The sequence below is a fragment of the Salvelinus alpinus genome, chromosome 33 (genome assembly GCF_045679555.1).
Source record: "Salvelinus alpinus chromosome 33, SLU_Salpinus.1, whole genome shotgun sequence".
Taxonomy (NCBI): Eukaryota; Metazoa; Chordata; class Actinopteri; order Salmoniformes; family Salmonidae; genus Salvelinus; species Salvelinus alpinus.
The window spans coordinates 26,746,614-26,768,876 of record NC_092118.1 but is presented as its reverse complement, the minus strand read 5'-3'; the positions used below and the strand labels follow the sequence as shown (position 1 = coordinate 26,768,876).

General features: G+C 43.0%; 1 protein-coding gene across 1 annotated transcript in view; it reads left to right on the top strand.

Moving 5' to 3' along the window:
- LOC139562960 (TOX high mobility group box family member 3-like) overlaps positions 1–22,263 on the top strand; it is a 62,238-nt gene that overhangs the window by 26,078 nt on the left and 13,897 nt on the right. The window contains exon 2 of the mRNA XM_071381162.1: positions 9,757–9,810. Coding sequence (XP_071237263.1) covers positions 9,757–9,810 — 54 coding nt within the window. The remainder of the gene's footprint in view (positions 1–9,756; positions 9,811–22,263) is intronic.

Genomic DNA, 22,263 nt, shown 5'->3' with positions numbered 1-22,263 from the left:
ATCGGGTCTTTCTCACAGGCTACAAGTGAAGACAGACACATCGGGGACGCAACTGCGCGCGTGCTTATTCAATTCCGAGGTGCATATTGAAGATATTGGAAGAACTGTCCACATTTACTTTTCGTCAGCCAACAAGATGAGTAGGCCTAATGAACAGCAAAAACACCATCCTATGTCAATCTACTATCCCCCATAGTACAAAGGTCGACCTATTCTAGTCTGTGCAAGAAATAAATATTCATAACATAGTCCTGGACAGTTGTGGGCTGCGATAGATCCCAAATGAATACAACCACTAGCATCCCAAAAACATTTTTACACAATGTGGCTGACACAACAGATCAGAACATTTACAGTAGCTTAAAAAGTTGATAAACTATTAGGCTATTTCTTCACATTATAAGCGCAGCAAGGCTATAAGCACAAATGTTCCATTCGTGGAAAACATCATTATCAACGGTGACCGCAAATGCAATTATGCATGTAATGCTTTTATTATAAAGGCGCATTTTTATGGTGAAAATGATCTTCCCCAAACTTGATCTCACGCGCTGCTTATGTATGCCAGTTAGGCTCTCCTCTTTATTATTCTTGTAAAGCAGAATAATATGCTTCATTTTAAGAAGTTATTTGGACACTTTAGTTGTGATACAAACCTTATTAAATCATATAGGCCTATGGGCTAGGCTGCATGAGGTGTGCAACTATGATTCGAAATAGTCGCAAAAAAAGGCATTGTTTCTTATGCTGGGCATCATTCACAAGTGATAATATATAATTCACAAGTGATAGGATAATATTGTCACCCATCAGACAATTCTTGATTTAATCTTGTCTTTACATATGTAACGATGTGCGCTGAGAGTCGGGAAGCAAGTCCAGGGAGTGAGTGTTTAAATAAAATAAACGGAACATAATACAAAACAAGAAACACTAACAGCACACATAGATGAAACAGAAACAGAAACAATGACGCTTGGAAAAGGAAACAAAGGGAGTGACATATATAGGGAAGGTAATCAGAGAAGTGATGGAGTCCAGGTGAGTCTGACGACACGCAGGTGCGCGTAACGATGGTGACAGGTTTGCGCCATAATGAACTGCCTGGTGACCTAGAGGTCGGAGAGGGAGCACATGTGACAACATATACTAAATAATACATATGTGTGAAATTTGTTTTGATTTAAAATGGACCATAATCATGCACCTGTATCGAAACAGGGGCAGCGGGAAAAAATGTAGGACTCTTTTCCCGTGGTTTATTTTCATGCCAGCCAGGTAGGCTATACTCCTGCTGTAAATATAAGCAATGTACTTAATATTAGGAGTTGAAAATAATATAGTAGGCCTAGCCTATAGAAAGCTGATCTTCCTTTTTTCAGTAGAGACCATCACTCTATTTACTCATGCAATTGCATAGCCTATTGAAATGTTGCACAACATGAGCTCATGGGCTCTCATGAAGTGTTTGATTCGATTTTTGAACACATTTGCATTGATGTCAGAGTGATTAGAGGGAAAATAATGTGCTGAATACCAGGCAGTTAGCAAGTTTAGTAGACTACTAATGACCATCAGCAGCATCAGAGTTTGGAGAAGCCTAATTACCCTGACTAAATGGTCACGTGGAATTTGACTGCCTTCATGACTTGTGACCGCCTGTGTGGCGGTAATACGGTCACCACAACAGCCCTAGTATCAACTACAGTGTTGAGGCTTTGGTGTGCATCTATCACAGATCCAGTGAATTTATGACATACTTTGTGAATTTGTTTTGACTGTAATGAAAGTAGCTTTGTGTCATCATAATTCCAAACGTGGTTGATTGATACAGCCTATTTATCCACATATTCCATATTCCTGAAACAGATCAAGCATGGTTTGAGTTGTAGGGAACATTTTTGGACAACAGTGAATATGTGACACAGGAGTAATAACAAGAAAAATGTAGCCTTTAGCACTGGCCGTCATACGGAACCAAACCACAACTCTCCTCGGCCCAGTATTTGTTATGTTTGCTCTGCAGAGAACACGACAAATTATGTCTACGTCACTAACCTCAGACTTTTACTTACAGTCTCTCTCTCAACACTACCAAAACAAGCTGGCCCAGAGAAGAAACTTGAAAGCAAAGCACACTATAAAATCATTCAATCTCATTTCCTTTATTTTCTTAATTGACCACTTCAGTTTGTTTCCAAGTGTAGCCCATGTTCCTTAAGCCAGCAACAAGGAAGCAGTAATGTTCTTAGTTATGCCATGTACTGTAACATAGTACCTGGGAGGTTCTACTTAGGTTTAACTCCCGTCCCAAATAGACACATCTATATTAGGTGCTCTCACATTTCAGAGAGAGCACCCTTGGGACTGTATCTTTCATATACGTTAAAGTGAGCTTACGCAAATCTTTCTGAGACCTGCACATGAGACCTGACACTCAGTTTTATTCATACACTCAACTCCACCGAGGCTACTTCCCAAATGGGACCCTATTCCCTACATAGTGCACTACTTTTGACCAGGGCCCATAGGGCTCCCATAGGGCTCTGGTCAAAAGTACTGCTATATAGGTAATAGAGTAAAATTTGGTACGCAAGACATCAAACACTAGTAGAGTATAAGTGAACAGTGAACAGGTGGTCTTTTATAGCCATGTTGATTTCCCAGCATGGGGTTAAACAATTCCATCAGGTCTGGTCCAGATTTATTAAAGCAAACAGGGCAGACTGACGACACAATGGCATGTCCCAAATAGCAACCTATTTCCTAAATAGTACACTACTTTTGACCAAAGACCTATGGAATAGTGTTCCATTTGGGATGCAATTTGGGATGCAACCAATGCAGGGCCAGAGAAGAAGAGAGTGGACAGGCTGTTAAAGAGAGAGACAATCAGACACAAACTGAATAAAACTGTCATCTGTTAGATCCAAACTTCTGATAACACCAAGCCTTTCTCTCTCAGACCTGTTCTACTGCTCCATTCTAATCTAGTGAGCGGTGAGAGATAGGCTTGAATGGTATACCGTATATACTGTACTGTATAACGGGGTATTTGGAAATAGCCATGGGATCGTTTTTAATACCGTCAATACCGTTGAAATAGTTATTTGAAGTTTTTTTATACATTTTAATATTTGTAGCTACTTTTTAAGTAAATATCTACAGTCAATTTGTGCAATACGTTAGGAGATTAAGAAAATCACATTCTTTATTTCACCTGTCACACATTTTTCATTATAGTTCGCAGTCACGTGGTGATTGTTTCCAAGCACACAACGACGAGAGACTGGAGCCTTGTGAGTCACTCACTGTTGTCCAGCATGCGCCAGGTGATCTAGGTCCAGCATGGAATTCACAACAAAATCTTTGCCAGCAAGATATCTTATAACTATTAAGTTAACCGTCTAAAATGTTCTAATTGCTCTGCAGTTGTGCTTTTGATTTGCTAATTTAGTAGCTAGTTAACTATCTAGCTAAGTGGTTAGCTTATTCCAAAATCGAGCTAAGATTGGTAACAGCAGTGAATCCCTTGCTGGAGCCATGTTGTCTATTATTTGTTTTGTGCGTGCAACAAACTGTGTAGCATTTTTTTTGTATATCTTTATGAGCTGGGATGTCTGTCCTGTAAATAATTTAGGTCAGAGATTGTATAAAATGTTCACAATAAGCTTGTTAGCATTTAGTTAGCATTCTCTATGGGATGTTACATGTACTTGTTAGCATTTCTAACCTTTGGATTACAGAGGCTCAGTGCGATTTTGTTCACTGCTGGTATTATTGAATATTCCGGGATGGCACATGGTCGGTATGAAGGTAAGAAAATCTGGATACCTCCCAAGCCTAGTGCGAGAGAGAGAGAGAGAGAAAGAGCAGGAGAGAGAGAGTGTAAGGGACAGAGAGAGAGAGAGAGGTAGAGAATAAGAGAGAGAAGGAAAGATGGGAGACAGACAGAGAAATTCACTTCAATGTTACTTCTTGTGTAGTCCTGGACCAACAGTCAGTTAGTTATGATGGGAGGGAACAGTCTGTGCTGTGCTGTGGGAGTAATGATTTTAGCTTTAAACTGAATTACCGATCGATTCATCCTGCAGATCAGAACACAGCTTGTGAGCTGACTGTGTGGACACGCTGTGCACTAGAGTCGCTTTACAAATTGACTGCCGAACACATAGTGAGGAATATATATATATATATCTATATGTGTCAGCTTGGCACTGCATGTATGGGGGCATGCTGGGGGTGAATAGCCCCTATAATCACAGGAGGGTCCAGCTGCAGACTGTTTACGCTGAATTGGGTGGTAAATGAGCATGTATTTGGTGAGGAGGACCCAGGGAATCAGAGATTGGTGTTTACCCAAGCTGCAACTGGCCTGGTGGAGGTTGGGCAGAAAGGAAAGTGTTCCGTTTGTATTGCTAGTCTTGGTCTCCTCGCCTTCTGCTAAATGAAAGGGCCAAAGCTACAGTGGCTGTCATCTTAATGGATATATTAAAATACAAAAACAGAGCAAATTACTTGTGTTTATACTCTGGACTGAACTGGAGGCATAGTGTAGTTGCAAGTTGACTGGTGTTTTATCCTTCTAACAGAGAGATGACTGGACTGGAGAACACATTAGCATAAGCATTGTGTCCCGGAGAACAGAGGCTAAGCTGTGATTACTGAGCGCATAGTTGAACTGTAAAATTGCTTGTCAGCAACTGATATGTTTCTGGCAAATGTCTGTTCTTGATTGAATTCGTTTTTGGTGTTTTTGTGAGGAGGAGGGAGGAGGAACACGGCCAAGATGCGTACCTGCTGTCAAGCAGGTACTGATACTGATGGCTTTGGATTGTATTGTGTAACCTAAATAGCCTATTTTCTGCTCATTCTGTGTCTCGTCCATCACAGAGTAGACATTTTTATTTTTTTCTCATTCTTCTCTGGATATTTGTGACATGGCCAATCAGTAATTGTGAGGTAATTTAATTTGATTTATTCATGAGAGTCAACTTTGGAATTGAATAGTCTAAAGTGCAGATGAAAAAGGAAGATTCTAGAGCCTTTGTATTCAATTTAGTATGTAATTTTACACTCCAAGACTTAAGCGGAAAGAATTACTTGATTTATTCTTATAAAATTATGTTTTCGATGACTTTGCTCTCTGTTCATGCTCTTGTGAATCTGGACTGTATGGTGACCAAACCAGCACAACAGTCCAAGCTGACATTTATGTGCATCATCATATGACAGTTGGCCAACAGAGGCTCTCAAGGCATAATTGTGGGTCTAACTTGTCCTTCCCATGTTTACTGATATGATCCATTTGGTTCCTACCTCATACTGGGGGTTAGATGGGGTCATATAGATGGGGTCACACTCAGCAAATGAAGATGTGTTTGCCCTGGGGTTGAAATAATAGTGTTTGGTATAATTGCTGCCAACAGCTTATTTCCAATCTGACATACTTTCATACAAATATTCTTGAACTATGGTTAGAAGATATTGAAATGACACTGGTATTAGTCATACAATGGCATTACCAGGGTTATCAAATGTACCTGCTTGTGGAGAATATCAGTTTGTAAATATATATGGATACAGGAAAATGTGAAGTAAAAGATCCTAATGCAAGTTACTGGGTGGAAAGTCTTGCCAAATAAAAACAAACCGATGAACTACTATGGTATTTACAGTACATGGAGAAAGCAAATGCATCTCAGCAAATGAAGATGTAAAGAGCCACCATCTCCCCTCCTCCTCTTCCAGCTCTCACAAGAGCTCATCATAGCACTATAATGTGAGAGAAGACTGCCAATGGAAAAATATTGGGTATTCTTTCCCTCCTCAAAACACAGAGAGAAATTAAATTAATCTCTTCATCTGATTCACTGTGAGGAAAGCTTAATGCTTTTCTGTCTCTCTGAGTGTTTTCCCCGACAGTACAGCATTTAGTCTTTTCACGGCAGGATCAGGATCATGTAAGCTCTTTAATTCTCTTTTCTCTGAAACATTTATTGAAGAAAGAAATTTGCTGCTGGTGCAGATAGAGAGGAAGTGGCTGGGAGTGAACACACTAGGTAGATGGCCGGTCAGTCAGTGTGTTTTCTCTGCCGTTTCTGTCTCTCTCACACCGTCGAGGCTCGTGTTACACAGAGCTCCTTTGGCCATGGATCCACTCTGTTAATAAAAGCCTTCTATCCCAAGGATATTTTAAAGCTCTACTCTACTCTACTGCTGCTTGTTCCCCTCTGCCAGATAGAGCCTATAGGAGATAGAGAGAGTGAGAGAGAGATTGGGAGAGGGAAAGAGAGACATCACTTGTTTTTCCAAACATGCTGAGCTTGGAGCTTGGATGTGCAGGGCTGTCTAATGCTTAGTAACATGTTTGCCTGGCCTGTTGCTGCTGTGCTCTTATGTTCCTACAGATTTTTCACCCCCAGTTCCCTGGTTCCTGTAAGAACACCCCATGATAACATTTCTGTAACATTTACTCTGTCATGTTCAGGTGATAATACCCCAGACAATCTTAGTTCCACCAGTGGCAGATTTCACTGCTGTCAAAAAGCTTCCCGTGTAAAATAGCGTGGTTTGGTTTTGTCCTAACGAGGGCTGTAGCAGGCAGAGTTTGTTCATCCATCCTGCTCATCTCATCATTTTAATTACAGAGCGCTCATTGTCTGCTCTGACCCATTTTAGTGCAGGCTCTGCCGTCAGCTGCACAGTCCTTCCAATCACACTTAATTTCATCTGGCATTTGACTCAGGGCCGGCCGTGAAACATGAACATTAAACGCCGGCGTTCCACAAAGATTAATTGGGAGCAACAATATAATAATAACAAGATCCGATCGTGTTGCTACTCGCTGTCCACTGAGGATGTGGCCAAGCGACTGCCACGGTAGGGTAAAGCTCTTAATGGTCAAGATTGATACTGGAGGCTGGGGACCATTTCCAATGGTGTTGGTGAGAGACTAGGATGTGTCCCAAATGGCACCCTGTTCCTTTTATAGTGCACTGCTCTTGACCAGGGCCCATAGGGTTTTGATCAAAATTAGTGCACTACATAGGGCATAGGGTGCCATTTGGGATACAGTATAGTTCTCAGAGGAGAGAACTGGGCCCTGGAACTGGAAGCACAATAAAACACACCTCATGGAAACGGGGCAGTTTCACAATACTTTCCTTATTGCGGTGTTTTCTCTGAAGCTAATTTACTGGAACTCAGGCCAGCATCAATTGTTGTTGTTTGTTTTCCTATTGTCTCACCTTAGAGCATGGTGTTTGTATTTACATGGATTTGTTCTCTGATACTGTATGTACATACAGTATTATTGAGGTATAAATTCACCATGTGTTGGGAGCACACACCACAGAGGCGGTAGTTTACAGATATAGGATCTTAATGTGACCTGTATTGTCGCAGCAAAATAATCCTGTGCAACAGGATTTTAATGTTTATTCCATAATGTTGCTTGATCAGTGGTTAGGCTATTAGCTGGTCTGAATGAAGCTACATGAAAAGTGGAATACTGTCAATATAACCGCTTGTTAGTGCGGGTTTTCAGTGAATTTATGTAGATCACGGAGCTCATCTGCATTTTCTGCGGCACAGAAAAATATTCAGCAACAAAAGAGTGATCAAATTAAGATCCTCCATCTGTATATTGCAGGTAGTAATTGCATTGGGAAACGGTTGGATGTTGATGACGTTAATGATTAACTAAACACTGACAACCAACCCACTCAAATCTGCCTGCATGCTCTGGGAAGACATAGCCTACCTCCGCATCAGTTCTTGCCATTAGAAAGCCCACAATAACAACAAAATGATGTATTCACCTCCTTAGATCCTTATGTTCCCTCTCAATTTTCCAGAATGTTCAGAGAGTTCTCTTGGTTCCAGAGCTATTGTTTGTTCACCACCTAACGTTTCACTCACCAGTAAAAAACCCAGGGGGGTTAGGAAGAGGTAGCACTACACAAAACCCTCCTATCTCTCCCCACATCAACACAATGTTGCCTGTGTTCCATTTGTAATCTAAAAGAAGAAGGGGACAGTGTAACACTTCACAGATAAGCCCAGGCTGCGTTGAGGTTAATTACTAGCAGAGTGCTGCTCAGAATGCCAGACGTGTGTGTGTGTCTGTGTGTGTGTGTGTGTGTGTGTGTGTGTGTGTGTGTGTGTGTGTGTGTGTGTGTGTGTGTGTGTGTGTGTGTGTGTGTGTGTGTGTGTGTGTGTGTGTGTGTGTGTGTGTGTGTGTGTGTGTGTGTGTGTGTGTGTGTGTGTGTGTGTGTCTGTGTGTGTGTGTGTGTGTTTGTGCTCCTCAGAATGCCTGATGTACTCTGGCCATGTCAGGTCTGAAAGTACAGAGGGGGGAAGGGAGGACCACTCCTTATTGACAGATGTTTCACAGTTGAGGTTATCTGCAACTCTCTGTGGCGTGTGTGTGTGTGTGTTTGAGTGCTCAGCTCAGATGCAGTTCAGTGGGACAGCTCCAGGTAAAGAGGTCTTCAAACGGGTTGTGTTGAATGTATCAAACCACCTGCTCTGCCAACTGCTAGTGGGGCTTGTGGCTTCCCTTCTCATTGGTGCATTACACTGTTAACATTACTTCTGATTCTACACGCTCTCTCTCCAAGGCATAGGCTAATTAATGGATACCATTCACAGTTGATTAGCCGCAGTTCTTTTGGTAATTACATTCGCATACTAACCACTCACAAGAAAACAAGGGGTGAAAAAAACAAAGGAGTGGAAAATAAATTTATGCACTTCTCATCTCGCTCTGATCTTAATTTGTTTCCACTATTGTTTGGCTTCCGCTAAAGATAAGAAACCATTTTTTCTCTCCCTCTATATTTGAGTTGTTCCACATTCATAATGTTTCACTAGAATGACTTTGAAATAAATACACAAAATTAGATTATTCCAGTGCTTTGTGCAAATGGGGAAAGTGTCTCACAGAGGGAGGACTCATGAAGACACAAACTTCTTCCCCTCTTCCTCCCTGCCCGGTGTAGGCTGGGGTTTGTGCTGCTGCTCTAGCCTGGTCACAGAGAGGTGCATTGTGCTCTAGGGCCCAGCTGCTAGTGCATAATTCTTCATTCTGTGTCCCATTGTTCCTACCTGTCAGCACGCTTGTGTCTCAGAAGAAAGGAAGTGGCAGCCATTTTGCTAGGAGGGCTGTGTGTGTGGGTTTAGGGGGCTCGTCATGAACGCAAAACACAGCGCTGTTGCTATTTCTTAACTAAACTAAAGGACATATTTTTTAATAGCTCATCTAGCTACACTTACCCCCTCCACTCATGCTTGCCTTTCACCAATCCAAAAAACCACAACTGCTCCATGTCCTATTGGTACTCTCCCACCATCTTGTTTTTGTTCCTTGGCAGTATCCTCCTCCCTTGGGTTACTTGAAGTTAATAACCTGCCAGAACATCTTGATACTTTGCTTTGTGATGCAAACCCGTGCTTAATTACCATCCCATAAGGCATGAATAGCCGGCTCAGATTTTCATTACCTTGCAGTGAATTGGCTATAACCTCTCGAAAGACATCTTTCTACTACGTGACAATAGAGCAATGTGGCAGAAATTACTCACCCAAGCAGAAACAACTAGGACTAAACTCAACACATAAATGTGAAAAACGTAAACGCAAGTGACACTAATTGAATGGATCTGTAAAAGGAAATATCTCTGTGACACTGATTTGACATCATCTTGGTACGAGGCCAGAGGTATAATGATGATCTGTTCTCTTCTCTTGCAGTTTGCCAACAACAACAACTACATGAACATGGCAGATGTCGCTGGTGGTGGTGATGTAAGTATCCCTTCTCCACTTTCCTCAACTATCCCTTCTCCACGTTCTGATCCCTTCTCCACTTTCCTCAACTATCCCTTCTCCACGTTCTGATCTCTTCTCCACGTTCTGATCCCTTCTCCACATTCTGACCCTTCTCCACGTTCTGACCCTTCTCCACGTTCTGATCCCTTCTCCACGTTCTGATCCTGATCCACGCTTTTCCTGTTTCGGCGCCGAAAAGAGATGGCTGCCTCGCTTCATGTTCCTTGGAAAATATGCAGTATTTTGTTTTTTTACGTGTTATTTCTTACATCGGTACCCCGGGTAATCTTAGGTTTCATTACATACAGTCGGGAGGAACTACTGAATATACGATTAACGTCAACTCATCATCGTTCCTACCAGGAATATGACTTTCCCGAAACGGATCCAGTGTTTTGCCTTCCACACAATACAATGGATCTGATCCCAGCCGGCGACCCTGTGCGACGCCGAAAAAGGGGAAAACGTGGCGGTCTCGTGGTCAGGCTTCGGAGACGGGCACATCGCGCTCCACTCCCTAGCATACTACTCGCCAATGTCCAGTCTCTTGACAATAAGGTTGATGAAATCCGAGCACGGGTAGCATTCCAGAGAGACATCAGGGATTGCAACGTGCTCTGCTTCACGGAAACATGGCTAACTCAAGGGACGCTAACGGAGTCGGTGCAGCCAGCTGGTTTCTTCATGCATCGCGCCGACAGAAACAAACATCTTTCCGGTAAGAAGAGGGGCGGGGGGGTATGCCTTATGATTAACGAGAAGTGGTGTGATCATCATAACAACACACAAGAACTCAAGTCGTTCTGTTCACCTGATCTAGAACTCCTCACAATCAAATGTCGACCGCATTATCTACCAAGGGAATTCTCGTCAATCATAATCACAGCCGTATACATTCCCCCCCAAGCAGACACATCGATGGCCCTGAACGAACTTTATCTGACTCTTTGTAAACTGGAAACCACACACCCTGAGGCTGCATTCATCGTAGCTGGGGATTTTAACAAGGCTAATCTAAAAACAAAACTCCCTAAATTCTATCAGCATATCGATTGTGCTACCAGGGCTGGAAAAACACTAGACCATTGTTATACTAATTTCCGCGACGCTTATAAGGCCCTCCCCCGCCCCCCTTTCGGAAAAGCTGACCACGACTCCATTTTGTTGATTCCAGCCTACAAACAAAAACTCAAACAACAAGCTCCCGCGCTCAGGTCTGTTCAACGCTGGTCCGACCAATCTGAATCCACGCTTCAAGACTGCTTCGATCACGCGGATTGGAATATGTTCCGCATCGCGTCCAACAACAATATTGACGAATATGCTGATTCGGTGAGCGAGTTCATTAGGAAGTGCATTGACGATGTCGTACCCACAGCAACGATAAAAACATTCCCAAACCAGAAACCGTGGATTGACGGCAGCATTCGCGTGAAACTGAAAGCGCGAACCACTGCTTTTAACCAGGGCAAGGTGACCGGAAGCATGACCGAATACAAACAGTGTAGCTATTCTCTCCGCAAGGCAATCAAACAGGCTAAGTCTCAGTACAGAGACAAAATCGAGTCGAAATTCAACAGCTCAGACACAAGAGGTATGTGGCAGGGTCTACAGTCAATCACGGATTACAAAAAGAAAACCAGCCCCGTCGAGGACCAGGATGTCTTGCTCCCAGACAGGCTAAACAACTTTTTTGCCCGCTTTGAGGACAATACAGTGCCACTGACACGGCCCCCTACCAAAACCTGCGGGCTCTCCTTCACTGCAGCCGAGGTGAGTAAAACATTTAAACGTGTTAACCCTCGCAAGGCTGCAGGCCCAGACGGCATTCCCAGCCGCGTCCTCAGAGCATGCGCAGACCAGCTGGCTGGTGTGTTTACGGACATATTCAATCAATCCTTATCCCAGTCTGCTGTTCCCACATGCTTCAAGAGGGCCACCATTGTTCCTGTTCCCAAGAAAGCTAAGGTAACTGAGCTAAACGACTACCGCCCCGTAGCACTCACTTCCGTCATCATGAAGTGCTTTGAGAGACTAGTCAAGGACCATATCACCTCCACCCTACCGGACACCCTAGACCCACTCCAATTTGCTTACCGACCCAATAGGTCCACAGACGACGCAATCGCAACCACACTGCACACTGCCCTAACCCATCTGGACAAGAGGAATACCCATGTGAGAATGCTGTTCATCGATTACAGCTCAGCATTTAACACCATAGTACCCTCCAAACTCGTCATCAAGCTCGAGACCCTGGGTCTCGACCCCGCCCTGTGCAACTGGGTCCTGGACTTCCTGACGGGCCGCCCCCAGGTGGTGAGGGTAGGTAACAACATCTCCACCCCGCTGATCCTCAACACTGGGGCCCCACAAGGGTGCGTTCTGAGCCCTCTCCTGTACTCCCTGTTCACCCACGACTGCGTGGCCATGCACGCCTCCAACTCAATCATCAAGTTTGCGGATGACACTACAGTGGTAGGCTTGATCACCAACAACGACGAGACGGCCTACAGGGAGGAGGTGAGGGCCCTCGGAGTGTGGTGTCAGGAAAATAACCTCATACTCAACGTCAACAAAACAAAGGAGATGATTGTGGACTTCAGGAAACAGCAGAGGGAGCACCCCCCTATCCACATCGACGGGTCAGTAGTGGAGAAGGTGGAAAGTTTTAAGTTCCTCGGTGTACACATCACAGACAAACTGAATTGGTCCACCCACACAGACAGCGTTGTGAAGAAGGCGCAGCAGCGCCTCTTCAACCTCAGGAGGCTGAAGAAATTCGGCTTGTCACCAAAAGCACTCACAAACTTCTACAGATGCACAATCGAGAGCATCCTGTCGGGCTGTATCACCGCCTGGTACGGCAACTGCTCCGCCCACAACCGTAAGGCTCTCCAGAGGGTAGTGAGGTCTGCAGAACGCATCACCAGGGGCAAACTACCTGCCCTCCAGGACACCTACACCACCCGATGTCACAGGAAGGCCATAAAGATCATCAAGGACAACAACCACCCAAGCCACTGCCTGTTCACCCCGCTATCATCCAGAAGGCGAGGTCAGTACAGGTGCATCAAAGCAGGGACCGAGAGACTGAAAAACAGCTTCTATCTCAAGGCCATCAGACTGTTAAACAGCCACCACTAACATTTAGCGGCCGCTGCCAACATACTGACTCAACTCCAGCCACTTTAAAAATGGGAATTGATGGAAATTATGTAAAAATGTACCACTAGCCACTTTAAGCAATGCCACTTAATACTATGTTTACATACCCTACATTACCCATCTCATATGTATATATACTGTACTCTATATCATCTACTGCATCTTGCCATCTTTATGCAATACATGTACCACTAGCCACTTTAAACTATGCCACTTTATGTTTACATACCCTACAGTACTCATCTCATACGTATATACCGTACTCTATACCATCTACTGCATCTGCCATGCCGTTCTGTACCACCACTCATTCATATATCTTTATGTACATATTCTTTATCCCTTTACACTTGTGTGTGTGTGTAAGGTAGTAGTGTGGAATTGTTAGGTTAGATTACTGTTGGTTATTACTGCATTGTCGGAACTAGAAGCACAAGCATTTCGCTACACTCGCATTAACATCTGCTAACCATGTGTATGTGACTAATAAAATTTGATTTGATTTGATTTGATTTGATCTCTTCTCCACGTTCTGATCTCTTCTCCACGTTCTGATCCCTTCTCCACATTCTGACCCTTCTCCACGTTCTGACCCTTCTCCACGTTCTGATCATGTCAAGGCCAATAATGGAGATGTAGGGAAGTCAATGAATCAGATGACGATGTCAAAGATAACTACTATTTTTTCCGACAGTGTACTGGCATACAAGCTATAGCAAATTATAGGCTACAATTGTTTTTAACGTCGAGTAAGGCTTTGTTGTATTACTGTTAAATTGCTTCATACTTAGTAAGATTAGTCAAGTTCAATATAGAGCCCTCTCTTCTGAAAGACTTGTGATGTCTCTAGGTGAGCCAAGGTGAGGTGTCAGAAAGTTAGGGATGTAAACACCTGTTTTCCCTCGTGTTCCAAGACATGATCAAGGAACCTGAAGAGAAACACGTGCCATCACTCACTGTCTTGCCTGGCAGTTCCAATGCCTTGAATGTCATGTGGCATGACTTTAGACGTGTCTGAATGATCTGTGTATGTTATGGTAAGGACACATAGAGAAGGTTTGGGACTACTTCTGATGAGCTGCCAAACTCACATTTCATGTCCCTCTGAGCGTTGGTGACTGAGGATTCGACAGTGTGCTAAATATACCAGTGTAGTCGACCTCCACCCTCTCTCCTGCCCTGTCATTAGGGATAAGTGCACCAAAAATACCCATCATCCATCCACAGTAGTTCAAAACAGGGCAATCTCATACTGTTTAGTGTACCATGGTGCTCTCTAAAGAGAGAATGATCTAGCCTGCTCTCTCAACCATGTACTAAGCAACCTCAGTATTGCCATAGAGAAGAGGAAAACAGATTCCTTTGTAATGTTACACATCTCATCTCTCTCCATGGTTGAGAAAGCTATAGTTTCTTAACTCATTACCTCAATGGTGATGCTACTCAGTCAAGCAGTTACAGTACAGCAGGGACTGCACAGACTGACCCAACTACAAAGCCTTAATAGAGTCATATAGGAAGATGTTCCATTTGCCAACACATTTTCTCAAACTAGGTGCATCCATCCTCCATGTCCAGGGGCTGCTGAAGCCAAAGAAATATAATTACTAGAACCGGCATCCTCATGCAACTCAATGTGCCATGGTCAAAGGGGCTTTTTTAAAACCCAATCTAGTAACTCTACTTCTATGGTCGAGGCCCTCTGTGGTGAGGCGAGTCGAGGCCACGCCATCACAAGCTGTTCAGAGAGCATTCAGCCCAGGCTGTGAAAGCCCAGTGTAGCCGGACTGGCTAGGTGGGGGCTGGTGGGCGGGTGGTAGGGGGAGGACAGGAGAGTTAATAGAATAGCCAAGCAGCTCATTTGCATTTTATCAAAAGGAACAACTGTTTCCAGTGTTACGGCGCAGATGGCATTGTACTTCAGCCCACTTTTTGTGTGTGTGTGCGTGCGTGCGTATGTACATGTAAAGAGAGAAAGATTTTTTAAATTCTGAGTGTAACCACAGGCAGAGCACAGATTATTTATTTTTTCGAATGAAAAAAAAGGATTGGAGTGTGTGAAGTATTGTTTCTTGTAACCTGAACTGAGGAGAAATTTAAGTGACTTTCCACTTTGAGTTGTGTAATTTCACACTAAAATGAGATTTCTCTCTACTGTAACGCTGTATTAATCAAGTTAATGTGACAGGCCTTGGCTCTGGGTGCACTGGAAGGGAAGGCTTCTGTACCAGCACCAGCCAAAATGGATCTGGCTCCATGATGAATGAGTGACTTTGACAGCAGCTAAATATATACAACTGCATTCTGCATAGACAATTGAGGCTAACGGTAATTGTAAAAAAAAAACATCCAGTTCTCTTGCAACTCTTGTATAATACAGAACACTGAGTCATCTCTACACAAACACTACTGGCTATTTACTCACTGGTATACTCAAACTCAGAGGACATCTTTAAATTAGCCAATATGCTTATTCAAATAGATAAAACAATATTAGATACTTAGATGACTAGTGTATCAAAATCAACCAATATGCTTATCCAATAGATAAAATAACATTGAATATGTAGATGGCTGGTGTATCAAAATAAAACAATATGCTTATCCAATAGATAAAATAACATTGGATATGTAGATGACTAGTGTATCAAAATAAACCAATATGCTAATCCAATAGATAAAATAACATTGGATATGTAGATGACTAGTGTATCAAAATAAACCAATATGCTAATCCAATAGATAAAATAACGTTGGATATGTAGATGGCTGGTGTATCAAAATCAACCAAAACGTCATATGCAAAAGATAAAATAACATTGGCTATTTACTGTAGATGGCTGGTGTGTTATTACCTTCTGCACTTACAGAATGAGATAAGATGACCTTGGTGTGCTCCTGTTAAAACACCCATCCTAACAGGGAGGCTTGACTGCTCTCCTTAGAGAGCATGATACTGTACAGCGGGATTCAATTCCACTCAGCGGTGGGTATCACTTCTCCCTTCCAATCAAATTAGACAGGAGTAATGATCTATGTAGAAATGGATTTGAGATGGTTACAAATTTGAAATGTTGATTGCGGGCCCACCGTGATGTTATCATTTGAGTAGCTTTATGCTCCGCTGCCTCGCTAGATGTTGGAAACTGGAGTCTCAATCCTGGCTCTATTGATCCCGGGGCCTATTATATTCAGTAATTGCATGGCTCTGCCTTTAACAAGTCTTGGTTATTGCATCAGTGAATTGGATTACAGAAGTTTATTGAAAGGCTGGCGATATTGCCTCAAAAGCTTTTTCTTGCTGCTGTCTTCGATATTGGGAGTGAGAACACCATACATGTTCTAGATAGAAGGAATATGAGAGAGAGTGGAGTCCTCGATGGTTCACAGAAACACATCAGATCAGAAGCATCTGAAACTCAACCATTAATCATCTCATGCTTTTCCTGAACATTTCCATAATCCTTGCCTGTTAGCTCCAATAGTCAACACTTTAGCAGTGAGCCAATGTGTTTGTCATACATCTAATGGCCTTTTCACCATGCACGTAATGCTGCCTGTGTATTAACAACACACTCTATCATACAGCACTAGGGGCTCTGTGGCTGCTTGGGAGATTCCCTATACATCTGCCCAGACATGCTGGATTGATCTGGTCTGGCCTCAGCTCCCTCTTACAAGCCCTGCTCTGCCCCCTATGCCATCGGACCCTCCGCCTGCCCATGGAACGGCCCGTCACACATGCAGGCACACATAACACATTACACACACAACACACACACACACACAGTGACCGACATGGACACACACACACAAACATGAAGCCAGCATCTGGTTTGCTTGGCACTTGGCTGTGCTGAGCTTTCATAACAATTTAAATGGATAACCAGGCTGCTGATGTGAAGGAAGTGGATTGTGCATCTCTTAATCTGAGATCAGAGCCCTTCTAAGCTGCTCCTGGTGCAGAATTAGCCAGGCTTTATGTGAAGTGACACCAGGCAGTAATGCTGCAATGCTGTAACAGTGTGTTACTCTCTGGGCTCCACCAGCCATCCATCCAGCCAGGCAGGCTGGCAGGCAGGCAGGCAGAGAAGCACTCCTAGTCTGGCACCTCTCCCCTGAGGAAGAGAGGCCTGCCCTGCACTGACAGCTAACACACTTCCTCCGTACCCCAGATGAGCCTTAGCTAACTTCATGTCTCAATTTTCAGCTCCCAACTTGTGCAGATGTTAATTTGGATCATCATTATGGACGGGAGATGAGGAATACAACCAGTCTTTGATAGCGATCTCACTTCCTCCCTCCCTCCCTCCCTCCCTCCCTCCCTCCCTCCCTCCCTCCATTACACTATTTATCAGAAACTAGGAAAATAACAGTCCTCTATTCCTGCCCTCCAGGGGCAGATCTGTTTATCTTGAAGGTCACAGTCACATTTGCTCTGTTTTACTATAAAAATGGAACTCACCTTTGCTCACCTTCATCTAAGGGAAGGCTGTCTCAAACCTCATCCTGCTTGCCTCTATAATTCAGGCCACAATGCCTCAGCCTACGGTCCAACATCCCTATCCAGCTCTGTTCACTGTCCTGGTTTAGCTTCTTCCACACAGATCTTGGCAAGTTGTACCCATATGAAAAGGTCAGAGAGTAATACAAATTAATGTAATGGCGATGTCCTTTTTTCCTTCCCTAAAGTATCCTTCTGAGGCTTGTGAAACCAGCCAAACAAACAGAGAGGCCCTTTTTACTGCACATCATTCTTCTCTAATGACAGGTTCAGATTGGTAATGAAGCCTGTGATGATGATGTTCTCTCCTGATCACTGCCATGTGGCCCTGGCTGTAGCTCTACACCGTTGAGTCATGACAGTTCCCTTTTTACACTATTTATGTTTTAAACACTTTGTGTTTTCATTGTTAGGCACGGAGACAAAACATGTTAGGCGGCAGGTAGCCTAGTGGTTAGAGCATTGGACTAGTAACCAAACGGTTGCAAGGTTGCAAGATCAAACCCCTGAGCTGACAAGGTAAACATCTGCCGTTCTGAACAAGGCAGTTAAGATTTTTTTCTTAACTGACTTGCCTAGTTATTTAAAATAAAATAAATGTTCCAGTGGTTTTTCGGTGGCGTTAACATTAAATAAGATGGCAGTAGTCGAGTAGAGCACAGTACATGGTTGTTTAAATCTTTCTGCAATGTATCCTGCTCTCCTCTACACTCTTAGAAAAAATATATACAGTTGAAGTCGGAAGTATACATACCTTAGCCAAATACATTTAATCTCAGTTTTTCACAATTGCTGACATTTAATCCTAGTACAAATTCCCTGCCTTAGGTCAGTTAGGATCACCACTTTATTTTAAGAATGCGAAATGTCAGAATAATAGTAGAGAGAGTGATCTATTTCAGCTTTATTTCTTTCATCACATTCCCAGTGGGACAGAAGTTTACATACACTCAATTAGTATTTGGTAGCATTGCCTTTAAAATGTTTAACTTGGGTCAAATGTTTCAGGTAACCTTCCACAAGCTTCCCACAATAAGTTGGGTGAATTTTGTCCCCTTCCTCCTGACAGAGCTGGTGTAGCTGAGTCAGGTTTGTAGGCCTCCTTGCTCGCACACTTCCACACGCTTTTTCAGTTCTGCCCACACATTTTCTATAGGATTGAGGTCAGGGCTTTGTGATGGCCATTCCAATACCTTGCCTTTGTTGTCCTTAAGCCATTTTGCCACAACTTTGGAAGTATGCTTGGTGTCATTGTCCATTTGGAAGACCCATTTGCGACCAAGCTTTAACTTCCTGACTGATGTCTTGAGATGTTGCTTCAACATATCCACATAATTTTCCTTCTCATGATGCCATCTATTTTGTGAAGTGCACCAGTCCCTCCTGCAGCAAAGCACCCCCCCAACATGATGCTGCCACCCCGTGCTTCACGGTTGGGATGGTGTTCTTCAGCTTGCAAGCGTCCCCCTTTTTCCTCCAAACATAACGATTGTCATTATGGCCAAACAGTTCTATTTTTGTTTCATCAGACCAGAGGACATTTCTCCAAAAAGTGCGATCTTTGTCCCCATGTGCAGTAGCAAACCGCAGTCTGGCTTTTTTATTGCGGTTTTGGAGCAGTGGCTTCTTCCTTGCTGGCCTTTCAGGTTATGTCAATATAGGACTCGTTTTACTGTGGATGTAGATACTTTTGTACCTGTTTCCTCCAGCATCTTCACAAGGTCCTTTACTGTTGTTCTAGGAGTGATTTGCACTTTTCGCACCAAAGTACGTTCATCTCTAAGAGATGTCTCCTTCCTGAGCAGTATGACGGCTGCGTTGTTCCATGGTGTTTATACTTGCGTACTATTGTTTGTACAGATGAACGTGGTACCTTCAGGCGTTTGGAAATTGCTCCCAAGGATGAACCAGACTTTTTTTCTTTTGATTTTCCCATGATGTCAAGCAAAGAGGCACTGAGTTTGAAGGTAGGCCTTGAAATACATCCACAGGTACACCTCCAATTGACTCAAATTATGTCAATTAGCCTATCAGAAGCTTCTAAAGCCATGACATCACTTTCTGGAATTTTCCAAGCTGCTTAAAGGCACAGTCAACTTAGTGTATGTGAACTTCTGACCCACTGGAATTGTGATACAGTGAATTATAAGTGAAATAATCTGTCTGTAAACAATTGTTGGAAAGATTACTTGTGTCATGCACAAAGTAGATGTCCTAACTGACTTGCCAAAACTATAGTTTGTTAACAAGAAATTTGGGGAGTGGTTGGAAAACAAGTTTTAATGACTCCAACCTAAGTGTGTATGTAAACTTCAGACTTCAACTGTTTCTAGAACCTTAAACGGTTCTTTGCCTGTCCCCATAGGAGAACCCATTTTGGTTCCAGGTAAAAGCCTTTTGGGTTCTATGTAGGACCTTTTCCACAAAGAGTTCTACAAGGAACCAAAAAGGGTTCTCCTATGGGGACAGCCAAATAACCCTATTGGAACCCTTTTTTCTCAGACAGTATAAAACCGTCCGCATGCTTCCCAACAGAAACAGTTCATACATATATTATGATGACATTTTGTGAAAATGTTGTTTGTTTTGGCCTCCGGCTAGGTTTTTTTTCGGCTGTTCATACACACATCATTTTTTATTGAGGCAAGCCAAATCTATCCCCCTTCGTCTGTAATTGGTCAACAGTAGGGATTGTTCAATGAAGTGTTTGTTGTCATTCAACGATAGACGACTTGTTTTCATGCACATTTTTTCATTTGAGAAATACTAAACTAAACATCCTAGTTAGTTGTAAAGTTGCGCGACTAAGATCTCCTTGGCAAAAACATCAAAATGAATGGAAGATTATTTTTTTGTTATCTTAGATTAATCTTAAATCAAATCAAAGTTTATTTGTCACGTGCGCCGAATATAACAGGTATTCACCTTTCAGCTTACAGTGAAATGCTTACTTACAGGCTCTAACCAATAGTGCAAAAAAGGTATTAGGTGAACAATAGGTAGGTAAAGAAATAAAAACATCAGGAAAAAAGACAGGCTATATACAGTAGCGAGGCTATAAAAGTAGCGAGGCTACATACAAACACCGGTTAGTCAGGCTGATTGAGGTAGTATGTACATGTAGATATGGTTAAAGTGACTATGCATATATGATGAACAGAGAGTAGCAGTAGTGTAAAAGAGGGGTTGGCGGGTGGTGGGTGGGACACAATGCAGACAGCCCGGTTAGCCAATGTGCGGGAGCAGTGGTTGGTGGGCCCAATTGAGGTAGTATGTACATGAGTGTATACTTACAGTGACTATGCATATATGATAAACAGAGAGTAGCAGCAGCGTAAAAAGGAGATTAATTTTGAGGAATTCTATACTGGTTACGGCGTCTCAAGATGGACTAACCAGTACTATTGCCATTTTTTTCAAATTTTTCAAGCGAATGTCTTTTCAAGGAAAGGTCGAAGGTATGCGAGCACACTAGTTTGGTTCACATAGTTGAGTTCTACTAGGCGCCCGCAAAACCGAAGCATGAGGAAGCCTTAAGCCAGAGTCCAGAGCTGTGATGAACATGCAGTGGCTTCTTCAGAAAGGAGGACTGATTGAACAGCTGTGAAACAAGCATCAGAAAGCATCAGAAAAGTGGTCTGAAAATAGGGGAACAGGAAAATACAACTCTATTAGCTGTCTCTGCCTCTGGAATTCATCAGTGCTTGTCAAGACAGCTGCCCTGAGTAGGCAATGAATTTGTTTCAAGTGTCTGTGTGCCAAAGCAAGCAACAGAAACATTACTACTCTCTAATCAAGGACTAAGCTGGCATATTCGCTCTGCTGCAACTGTCTTAGGTTTTTTCATTGCCTGTAAGAGAGAGATCGAAAGAGAGAGAGAAATAGACAGAGAGAGAGAGAGAGGCTGATGGACTTCTGTTCTGCCTCCCCTCTAAGCTTGTCCTGGTAAAAAGTGTATTAACACTGATATCAACACACTGACCTAAAGCTAACTGAAATACTTTTTTCAACTCGACTTCAGACCTTTGATATTGAGGAAAGAGTATCTTCACTGCCATGCTAGTAGTGGCTGTATCCAATTGTGGCGCGTCCTATATGCATGTAACTCAGATGTGGTCATTGTGGGTCGCTATGTGAATACGTTGGCCTTTTACAGAGTGGATTAAGGAATGTGCCAATGAAGACAAGACCAGCAGTCGGTGAACAGAGCAGTTGGTACCATCTCCAAGAATCCAAATAAGCTAATTAAGTGTGACCAAAAACTTGAATTCTGCAGGCAGAGGGATTAGACTGTTTGATGAGCAGATTTAAGGGTTCAACCAAGGGGAACAATGAGAAACCCTTCTGGCCAAGCGTAATATTTCTCAGAACATTTTCTTTAAACCCATGTTTCTGTGACGTGTATTTTCTCCCACTTCAGACCCAACATCCTCCATCCCTGAGATTAAAGGGCTTTTATCATGTATCCTCTCCTCTCTCATGATTTCTTAACTTTTTTGTAGTTGCTTTTTCCCCCTCTTCCCTCCTTACTTTGCTCAGAGTGGACTTTAATCGGTTTTAAGAAATGTTACATCTCTGTATGGTTATAGACAAGTGTTAGTACCACTCCACCGAACTTCTCCTCCTTTAAACAATAAATCCCTGAAAGGAAGGCTTCATGCAGGTATGAGAGATAAGAATGATTCCAACTCGGATTGAAATGTTGTCTGTTTTGTGCGTCTGATTAAATCCCCATGGGAGCATAGCAGAGTTGCAGA